General features: G+C 47.2%; 1 protein-coding gene across 1 annotated transcript in view; it reads left to right on the top strand.

The window, feature by feature from the left end:
- Window positions 1-9831: 9831 nt before the first annotated feature.
- T265_03463 (hypothetical protein) overlaps window positions 9832-11390 on the top strand; it is a gene marked incomplete at both ends in the record, with an annotated part of 26380 nt that continues 24821 nt past the window's right edge. The window contains one exon of the mRNA XM_009167963.1: window positions 9832-10346. Coding sequence (XP_009166227.1) covers window positions 10085-10346 — 262 coding nt within the window. The remainder of the gene's footprint in view (window positions 10347-11390) is intronic.

Raw genomic sequence — 11390 nt, 5'->3', positions numbered from 1 at the left:
TGAGTGATATATTTCACGGTAGGAAAATTATTCACGGCTAAAAAATGTCACAGGGATTTATTGTGGCGTTCAACAGTTGACACAAACACAGAGATTTAGTCCCACTGGTTCAGCAGTCAACAAACAGTTCAACGGAGCGTAAATGCACTCGTTCAGCAAGAAGTCGGCAGGTCGCAGCGGAAAATTGTGTATTCGTAACATTAAAGCAAACGTCATGATACAATATGTATGAAAGTTACAAAGTGTGGTTTAAGTTCAGGAAAGATAGTAAATGTGACAACATGTTACAGACACTACAGGCAGCCCCATCCTCATCCTGTCACGATATGCAAAGTAACTTCCAAATGACAAGCAACCTCCACGGGTTCAGCGATTGCAGTCGTAAAGACCTCAAAAAATCAGCAGAAACAGCCTCAGGAGCTCGCACGAACATCAGCCCGAAGGAGAAATGCACCCAGTGGACGTAGCCGCTACTTTGAGAATGTAGCCACATATTGGAAAAAAATTGGTCACCTTATTGTATCAATAACATAGCGGCTACCCTACAGATCGGTGCAGAGTCTGACCTCGTTCTGACTTCTAAATGAACCTTAAAGGTAACATTAAGAACACCAGTTGAGCGCGCGAAATGCCCCGTACGTATGGAGTCTGGTGGAAGCCTCAAGCTGACCGGGAAACTGAGCCACTCAATAAAGTGCAGTGGGATTCAACTCATTGGTGGTTGCTACCTGATGAACTTTTTGGGCCTCGAATGATTAGGCCTTGAGTTGATTGGTGTGCTTCAAATCTTGGATCAACATCTCAATGCCTAGGTCAGCCTCTGTTAATAGACAAGCACCGATGTACCTTGCGGGCACGAACTGAACAAAAACACTGTCAGCCAATCAGGATGGAGCAGTAACAGATCGGCGCTCCTCGCACTCTCTGGAGTGACCTTGTGGAAAATTCGGTGACAACCATGCGGATGCGGTTGTTATAACCTTCCTGTGCTTTCATTAGGAACGGTCTCAAGCCACTGTGTCTTTTCCTATACCACAGTGGACGTAACAGCAGGTGAATAACCGATGTAGGGAGGGCATCACCGTCAGCTATTCGTAACATCCGCGCAAACCAGATGCTCTACCTGCAGTCTTAGAACTGATCTTGGCGATACTCTGCTTATAATATGTGAGTTTCGAAGTATTATTACCCTGCCAGTGAACAATTCTTCAGTCTATTCATACGCTTCCTCGGAATAGGGAGGAGTGTTATTCATGCCATAAACCTCAATCGCTAAGGTTTTTCTCAGCGTCTCTCTCGCTACGGTTGTGGGTATTTTGTGGGGTCACCTTTGGAGCACCTTTGTGCATAGGTTTGAAAACAGTTCCCTTCCATTACATCTTATTGTTGCTGCACCAGTGACTTTCAATAGAGCAACAAATAGGATGTGACATTCCTTCAGGTCTAAGAGGTGAAATTCATCCAAATCTGGCACAGGCTGTTCGTCCAAGTGTTGCGGAGGTGTCTATACTTGGCGAACTTAGAGCATGGATTTGAGTGCAGTTACCGGAAGCACACTGTTCCTAGAGGATCGCTTTGAGGCCATAATCTGCCAGTTAATGTGTTCAGCTGAGCTGAAGTGAGACATCTTTTTCTGCCTCTTCCTTTCCTAGTGTGTAGGTACAAATGAGTTTATGTGCCAAACTGTATACTCCCGGCGTTCGCATCGCCTCAGTGAAGTACAGTTCTGTGTACATCATAGTCCGCTTGTCGATTGGTTAACTTATCCGACAACCCCTTCCGTATTTTGAGTCTAGTTCTCCCGATCTAAATTCGTTTCCTGTTTGACTGAATGGAATAACTCACTCAAACAGTCACGTAGCCCTCCCAGCGATTATATATCACGCAGTCTGAAGATCATATTCGTCAGGTTGGCTCCAATAGACCTCCGATGCTTCGATTGGACTGTCAAGGTTCGCTTACCAAACGTCTCGTTTAAGCTGATTCAGATTGATTATGGCTGTATTTTGCACCCAGATAAGTCTTGTTGCTGTGTGATCACTTGCTCCCGCAGGATTCTTATACGCATCCACATCTTTGGATAACGGGGCTAGCACCAAGTGATGTACTTTGGCAATTCATTGTGACTCTCTTTTGTTAGGTCCGTATCATGAAATCAGCGAGGCTGCGAAAATGGAATTGTTAGAAAGTGGGGGCCCTAGCAACTGCACACCGATAGTCCATCTTTTGACCCTAATCGCCGGTGCATTTTTTAATATGGTCGAAATACTTTCAAAACCAAGAGCCCGATGCTGCTCAAGAAGCACCTGCTGTGCGCATCCGCATGAGAAGTTAGAAGGTGATGCTGTACTTCTTGTACCCTCAAATTACGCCAGATTTTGTAGCTGAGTAGGTCAGACTATTGGGTCATTGGCTCTGGGCAGGGCCCTAAAAGAACTATGCTGCTTGCTTCCTCACGGTCCGAACTTTTGAGTCAGAGGCTAGTGTCAGAGTCCCAGAGCAAAACCGTGCATCATTCAATGCCTTGTGGATCAGACTTTTGAGTCAAAGGCTCAACTAAATTCTCTTTCTCGGTCTGTTCAAACGGTAGTATCGTTTTCCTGCACAGCTCTTTGTCCACCGATGCCCCTCCACAATCCCTTCCCACCAAACAAGCAAACATTGCTGGGTCATTTTATTGCCAGCGACCTGACTGATGTGGCTTATCCATCCCGCGCCCACAAACGAAATAAATGCTAATTCCACGAGATCCCTTCTATCTAGGAACCATTGGCGTCGGTGCTATGTAAAATTCGCAAACGGACAACGCTTTTCGAGGCGTTATAACCCATTACGACTGATGTACACTGCATCCATAAAGCGCGCGTACCAGACCAGAGCGTGGTCATGCATCATAAAAGGCCAAAGGCTAACTCAGCTCCTTCATCTTTCACTCTCTATGTGCGGTAGGAGCAAAACAATCGTGGAATTACGAGGGCTTTGGAGCTGCACTCAGTTGTAGAGCTGAACGCGCTTTGCTGAACTGGATTCCAGTGAACAATCGGCCGTTTGAGCTCCTTGTAATCACATCTGGGCGGCCCTTTCGGATTCGATGCTGTTCTCATGGACAATCAATAGAGACTCTCCCAGTTGTGCGCTGATCATCAACTGTTTCCGACCACCATAAACGTTCGCCTCGCGTAACCTGGTGGCCACCAATTGCAAATCAACCGTGGACCCAAATGGATCACGTGGCCATCAGCCACCTGTTGGTATCCACAATTCAAGAGCACCGTCCCGTTCTTAGTACACAACTTGATTCCAATCACACCACAGTGCAAACAAGCCTGGCAGTTCGCTTCCCTTCAGACCTTCGGAAGCTAGCATTGGGAAGTCACCATCTTGGGAGAAGTGGTGTCAAGCCCGGCTGACCTCTCTTATCTTTCCACTTCGACTTCTTCGCCGTCGAGATGATCATGGGACACTCACTCGCAGTCTGTAATACCTGTTGGGTCTGAGTGCTCCCAGGGCATTTCCTCAAAGATATCAACTACACAGACAACATAGCGCTTAGATCTAACGCCATTGTGAAGCAGACAATTGTAAATAGTCAAAATAACCGTGCTTCACGGTTTGGCATGCGCTCCACACCTGCAAAGTGTAAAGTGCTGCGGCAAGACTGAGTGGGCCCGAGCCCTAAAGTCATGCTTGCGGATGAGCCGATGAAGACAGATCAGTCCTGGCGGTGTAGTCAAAGGCGACGCTTCCATCCGGATTAGGAAAGCCAGATCAGCTTTCGTTAACCCGTATCACCTGTGGGCAGGCGTGATATCAGTTTATTTGTCAAGCGTCGAGTTTACAATGCTTTGGTTTCCGTATCGCTACATGAATCAGAAACCTGGCCAATGTGCGCTGATGATGTTACTAACCTTTGTGTTTGAGATCGAAATCTTTTTACCATTGCTCAAGTCTGGTAGGAACACCGGATCAATACTTCGAATAATCTTCGGAAGAAGTGGCTCACTGACGATAAATGAACTGGTCACACTCCACAGGTTGTGCGGACTTCGTCACACCCTCGGTGTGCCAGTCGACCAACTTCCTGGGAAGCCTTTTTGCGCAACCACGCGAAAAGTGGAGACGAACCAGAGGAAGTCAAAGAATGACTTGACGACAAAGTATGAAGGCCCATACCAGCACATTCAGCTACGCTGGTCATTGCCATCTCCCTGGAAAGGGACCTCGGGATGGGCACATGAATCGTTGGAGAGATTGTCAGACATGGCCTATCCTCGCGCTCAATGGCGCGCCTGCATCCAAGCTGTTTCCTTGAATGCACAGCTTCCTCTCCCAACCTTCTGAATAAGAAGTTCAATGACCCCTGTATTTACTCACCAATTATATCAGCTACTCCCTCCACCACATACCTATCTACCCCACCTTTCAAATTAATGGCGAAGGAAATTGTAGCAGCTACAACCAATGTAAGACAAGTACGCGTTTTATATAGCTGAAGATGCTAGTGATGACACTTGAGTGGAATAATAAAAATAAGCCTAAAGGTGTGATGCGTTGGTGATCTCGATAGAAAATAAGGTAGTTAAAAGTTGAGCTGGGAATCGAACTATTTTTGGTGGTGATCAGTCCGTAGTTGGCACCCAGTTACAAACAACCCACCATGAAATGTTTCGCTGACCTGAATGCCTCGCGGTCCACCAACTGAATAGCACAATTAGAGGACACCTCACCCCTTGCTGAAACCATCTGCGCGTTCCCGGCTTGCTTACTTCTGCGAGGCGGGGATACGAGGATTCTCCAGGACTTTAGTGCCTCAGAGCTGTAGCTGGAACGAGTTGACCAGGAGACTGTTTTTTCTGGGTGGCGGACCAGACAGTACGTCACTCAACGAATGCATCCGGGATTTCAAGCTAAACTGGAGGGGCCATGTGTTACACATACCGAGTTACCGCCTGTCGAGATGATCACTGTTTTCCGTGCCTAATTCGAAGTAGTGGAAACCAACGGGTGGATACAATTTGACATGACAGAAGGGAATGAAGAATGTAACTAAACATTTGGGTGCTGTTGTTGCTGTTCGTCTTCGAGGATGGAGTCTACTGACCCACCTTATGCTTGGCTGGAGACACTAAACAATGTAGCAGCTAACCGATATCAGTGGCGCTCGTGGGGTTAGTTCCTATTCAGATTGTCCAACAGTGTTGGAGGGGATAGACTGGCCCTAGTTCCCCTTTCTCTGTCCCAATTTCCTATCTTTTCAATAAAAGATTTTACTCAAATTAATTGACATGGTTGTACAGCAGTGAAGCGCTGGTTTTGTCAGTAATAACAATTCGCATTCCACCATACCCCCCAACTCTCCTTGAAAATTTAACGTTTACTATCTGTGTGCGTGGTTGATGCAATTGCAATCTTGGTAGATGCCCAGTTTTCCTGAGCACCTCCATCTTTTATAGGCTTCACACTGTTATGCAATCGTGTTGGAAACAATTAACCGGTGAAAAAAATCGAACTCTTTCTTGAAGTCGAGGAAATCCAAGGTTGTAGGGCGTCTATACACACGTCGTCCTTCTAGCATCCGATACGGTGTGAAGATGTGGTCCACGCAGTTCCTTCCTAGCCGGAATCCTGCTTGCTGTTCTCGGATCCCGTCTTCATGCGCCCTCGTAAAATAAGCGACGCAGTCTGGTTACAGTGAGTTAATTCCTTCGTAATTGTTGTATTCAATGAGGGCATCCTTTTTGGAAAAGATCGCCTTTATCGACTTACCTCAGCCGTTTGGGACGTTCTTTTTCTCCCAGATAAAGGCGAATAAGTTGGACAAGCACCGACAGCGAGTTCGTCGAGATCAGACGCTGAATGAGGTTTGAGGAAAAAAGGTATTCACTCATTTCCGGGGCCGTCAGGGGTTCCAAGTTCATTGTCAATGGCTGCTTTGTGGGTTGGGAATACGGCTAAGCAACTGCATTCAGCCAGCTAAATTGTTTTTTAAACTGTTCAGCCCATTGATTCAGGTGCTCTTTTTTATACGTAATAGAGCCGTTGTTATCTGTTATTGTTTCGCTCACCGAAGGCTTATTGGGGCCTGCTACGCGTATCAGCTGGAACAGTTTGCGCACATTTCTAGAGTTTCTCACACGCCCAATCTCTTCAACTTTCAGGGTTCATCGAGCTTCCCGACTGAGGTCTCATGGTTGTTCGATCGATACTGTGCTCTCGACACGGAGGAAAACGTGTTCGAGCTTGGACAGTTGGTCGCAGACGGAGTGCCCAGCATCATTCAGGGTTGCGGACAGTGCCTTCCAATTAGAGTTGCCAAAGGGACTTCAGCAGGCGGTCTTGGTAGGCTTGCTTCACATGAGGCTGCAAAAGCTTCCCAACCCCCTGGCGAGGTATGAGCATCTTGTGCAAGCACAGCTAAAAGCAGCTGCAAACAAGCGTATGATCCAAATCCACGTAGTTGTCCCAAAGTGAGCGACACTCAGTAGTTGACCCCTCTCCACCAATAGCTAATGGTGATGTGATCTATCCATGTTAGTGTTTGGGGCGAGCGCGTGGGACGCCATGTGGCCAAGTGGCATCAGTTGTTTCGGAAGTTAGTACTACACAGAAACAGTATGCGTTCTGCACATAACTGTAACAGGCGTTTACCGTTGTCCTTACTCCTCGAATCCAGTCCAAGACAATCACCTCTTCGCTGGTCCTCCAAAGCTTGCGCAGCTTTTGGTATCTAGCACATCGATAAATTTGTTTGCAAGTGTAAAATTTGGATTTCGTCCCATTTCACCCTGGGACGAATCGCATGCCGAACCTTGAAGCAGGAGTATCTCGGCTGTGTAAACTGACTGATACTTCTAAAGGACCTGATCCAAGGAAGGCACTGTCGTCAGCGTGCTCAGTGTCGATGATGTAACACCCCAGGAAATACTATGCCTGCGATTTTAAAGGCGTGTAGAGAAGATTCAAACAGCAGATGGATTACGAAACTGAAGTTTAACGGTGACAGGGAATACCTTAACCTGACACTAGTGGATGTCGTGTATTTCTAAGAAAGTTTGTCGCATAACTGTACGCGTGCGTGGGATGAGGCATACAGAGGAACCTTTACCAGACGGTGCCATAGTCCCTGACGACCACTGGAGTGAAATTCATTTTTCAGATAGAGCAAACTGCCATTGTTCATCACCGCAGTCCCAACACTGGAAAATTAAAGTTATGGCCAATGCCACTTCTGCCAGGACGGAATCCAGTGTGATTCTCGCGAGTCTCGTTCTCCGGATGACGAGACAACCTGCGTTGGATAATACCAGAGAGTGCCTTGGTGGTCTTCACATAATTTTCTCCTTGAATATAGAAATCACCGTCTAGGCGCTCGATTCTGTTGACACCCCGTCTTCATCACATATTTTGCAGTGAGTTGGTCAGATCAGTCACAGGATTTTGCCACTTTTGAAGGGTGTAGAATGCAAACCGGATAGACTAAGCGATTTGTTGCGCTAAAGCAGTGAGATTTTACGCTGGCCTTCCGTTATGGCGCAAATTGGTTGAACGGCAGCGAAGCATCACTGCTGAACACTGATTCCATGCTGTCGATGATGATAACGGTGATGATGATGACGAGGAGTAGGAGGGAGAGGAGGAGGTGGTTGTTGATAATGATGATTTAGAAAAGGGACTGATGTCAACATCCTATTTGGGTTCATATGGCTCTCCCAATGGTTGAGTAATGGGGTATGGCCAAAGTGTTCTTCAAAGAGTTGGGGATGACTTTTTTTCGATAAGTTGAGGGCCAGTCCTTCCGGAGGTCATTTCAACACTCATTCCCCTCGAACCACATCGCTCGATTAACAGGGACAGAGTGCGAATGCTTTCTTCATTCCTTGATATGGATCAGCACTTTCTGTCAATCCCTAGGCTAGTCGATGTCGTTGGCAGTGTAGGCACCTCGGAATAATTACGGTACGTTGGCCCCAAATCCCTCCCTCATCCAATCACTTCTTTTGCTCATTTTAATGAACCAAGCCTCATGTTTGCACAGTAGTGTAAAATCGATGTCACCACCGATATTGCTGTCTCGGATGATAGTGATTTTCGAGCGGTCTGCACGTACCATCGTCTTGCTGGCATAGTTTTCCTGGCATCATAGGCATCTGCTAATCGTGAGGAGACCCTGTGTTAATTGGGGTGCTCAAGAGACCTCAGTTAGGCTGTTTCAAGAGATTCGGGTATGGATTCTTTCGCCTTTTTCAATCGTCATCCAAATCATCGTTGTGTGTGTTGCGTTGTGGAGCCTTCTCATCCAACTTACCGCGTGTTTCAGCGGGAATCGATGTATGTGTTCGCGGTCAGAATCAAGTCGATTCCAAAAAGAATAGCAATCATGTATTGAAGCATTGTTGACTACCCCGTCGTTCAGCTGTAGCACCCTTTCGGTGCCTAGCTGCCATGCCACATGAAAGAGGCACGAGGACTGGGGTAATGCCAGGTTGCCCAAGCCTAGGTATCGTCAGGTTGTCCAAGCCCAAGCAAAAGCAGTCAAGATTCAGAGACCGGGTGCGAACTACGGACCTTCCGGTCAGTAAATTCGCGCTATAACCACTTGGTCCATCTCGCCCCCTAACTACCCCATGGTGCACCTGAGTGCATTAGCTGCCTGTAGTTGGTGGTTACTGGATAACCTGGGCGCTTGTACTGAAAGTCCCTAGTGGCTAGCGGTAAGTGATGTTTAGCACATAAAGACAGCTGTTGCTCCCTGTTATCTGTACGGTGAGCGACCCAGTGACTTCCTCCGGACCTGGGCATTTATATGATCCGTCAGAATCAAGATATATGTGCCTATCCTGTGACAGTTCTTCATTTCTCAGCGTCAGATCCGCTGTCCTCGAAGGGCTCTTTCCGCACAATCACGTGAAGGGTGGAAGAGAGCCAGAGGCGGTCAACCAATGACTTGGCAGTAAAGTGTGAAAGCCATTACCAGCAAACAGCTGCGCTGGTCATTGCCGTCTTCCTGGATGGGGACCCCGAGACGGGCCACATCAATGGCTAGAGACATTATCAGATATGGCCCAGTCGCGCCCTCAATGGCGCTCGTGCATCCAAGCTATTGCCTTCAATGCATAGCTCCTTTTCCAACCCCCCCCCCACACTTGACAGCCCATTGACAGTGCTGGATTTATGCACTAATTTATCAGCTCCCGCCTGCAATACGCAGCTACCAACCCCCTCTTCCAAATCATCGGTGAACGAAACTGCGGCAGCTAAAACCACTGTACGACGAGTACGCGGTTATTACAGCTGACAGTGATGATCATGGTGATCAGATCAGCTGAGCGTATGCTAATATTAATTGACCGCGGTTTTCAGCTGTTTTCACGACCAACCTATGCACCTCAAATCAATCGTAACGAGGCCTCGGTCCGTCGTTACCGAACAAGATTAGTTCCCCGCTTATTCTCCCGTAAAACTGCTTGCCTTTGGGTTTCTCTCCCAACTCCTGTTGTCCAAAGCTCCTATAATCTTCACGTTATAAAAACCAGGCTTGAAACTTATCTGTCTGAACCTCCACGCTTTTCCACACTTCTTTACCCCCGCTCTGTTTCTATTCATCGATCTAATTTTTTCATGTTTCGTTGAATGCTCCATGCTTTTAAGCATTGTCCTCAGCGCGGCTCTCAGCCTGCCTTTCTCTGTAAAAAAAGGCACTTTTTGAGTATTAAAATACAATACCCAGTGTTCCCCCTTTGCTTACGTTTTGTACATGTGCACTTATGTTTTGGAGCTTCGTCACCAAGACGGTTGATCAACAGTCCTGTTTCTATTTAGCATTCTGAAACCTGTCTGGTACGATATTGATCCGTTGTCACCGAATTTTCATTGCAGCTCATCTCTCCTTCACAAGAAGGCCTGATTACTTGGCACGGAATCGTTAGATATTCGCATCAGATTAGCTCTTTCTGATTTCACAGTTTATCCAGTCCCGATGGCCTTGTGTACCTCTTAGTTTACAAGAAACGCAGATAGGTCCAACCTTCCTTTCCTTGTGCAATATGATGGTATTGTTGCTCCAGTCGATCACTTCTCTGAAGTCATGACAACCAAGGATGACGAGTTTGAGGTTATCGAACTTTCCATGCTGGATAAGCGAAAGTTCTACCCTCTCTCAGGCCTGGGGTCTTTCACCGTCCACTCGATGCTCTACCCGCTTGTCCTGCTACGCATTCGACTGCAATTACAGGAAGGAGCCCACCTGTATACCGGATTGGCACACGCTACATCCTGCATTCTTCGAGAAGAGGGATTTCGGGGTCTGTACAGTGGATATTTTGTCAAATCCGCTCAAATAATATCAAGTAAGTGCCTTTTACGTGTCCACTGCGCAAAGTGTGGTTTGAAACTCTTATGCTAGTCCTCGCACTTTGGCACATCAAAAGGCATGTTAGCTTGAGATGGTTTTGTGTTCCTCGCACTATGGCACATCAAAAGGCATGTTAGCTTGAGATAGCCTTTAATGGGGACTGGGAAAACCTATTATAGATGTACTGCTGCATCGATGCACAAGGTCAAGATAGAATCTTCTTGATGGGGCGCCAATCGAGACGTCCTCTGCAGCTCTTCGCGAGATACCTATTCGGTTGATGCGATGTCCGCTTATTTCGAACGGTCTCCTGCCGGACGCTGTGTTTGGTCCCCACTTTCCTATCATCCTCAGGGGTTCAACCCTGTGTATTTCAGTCAAGTTTGACGATTAGATACTTCTCCCTGTTTTTTTTTGGCACCTCAGACAGCGATACATACATTTACATGCAAAAACAACCCCTGCTGTTATGTACTCACAGTTGTGGTGAGATTCGATTGGCTGGTAATTTGAGACAAACCGGCATTCTACACACAACTTCGAAGAGCCCTAGGACTAACTGCGATGACAGATTTGGCTAGCATATTAGGTGATGGCACGAACACAGGCAAAGTGCAGTTCATCACACATTGACAACCGTATGTTTGTTTGGGAGCATCATAGTCGACAGTACAACGCCAGTGTTCAAATTAATAACTTCAAGTGCTTCCAGATGCCTCAGCGAATTTACTAACCGGAAGGTCCGTGGTTCTAGTCCGACCTCTGCATCTCGACTTCCTTCCCCTAGCCTTGTAATACCCGCGTACTCGTCGTACTGTGGTTGTAGCTGCCGCAGTTTCGTTCACCGATGGTTTGAGGGGGAGGGGTAGGTAGCTGCGCGTTGCAGGCGGGAGCTGATAAATTGGTGCATAAATCCAGCATTGTCAGTGGGCTGTCAAGTGGTGAGGGGGTTGGAAAAGGAGCTATGCATTGAAGGCAATAGCTTGGATGCACGAGCGCCATTGAGGGCGCGACTGGGCCATATCTGACAATGTCTCTA

This window comes from Opisthorchis viverrini (assembly GCF_000715545.1).
Source record: "Opisthorchis viverrini unplaced genomic scaffold opera_v5_50, whole genome shotgun sequence".
NCBI classification, from domain to species: Eukaryota; Metazoa; Platyhelminthes; class Trematoda; order Opisthorchiida; family Opisthorchiidae; genus Opisthorchis; species Opisthorchis viverrini.
Note: the sequence above shows the minus strand (reverse complement) of the source record. Positions and strands in the feature narration are given on the sequence as shown.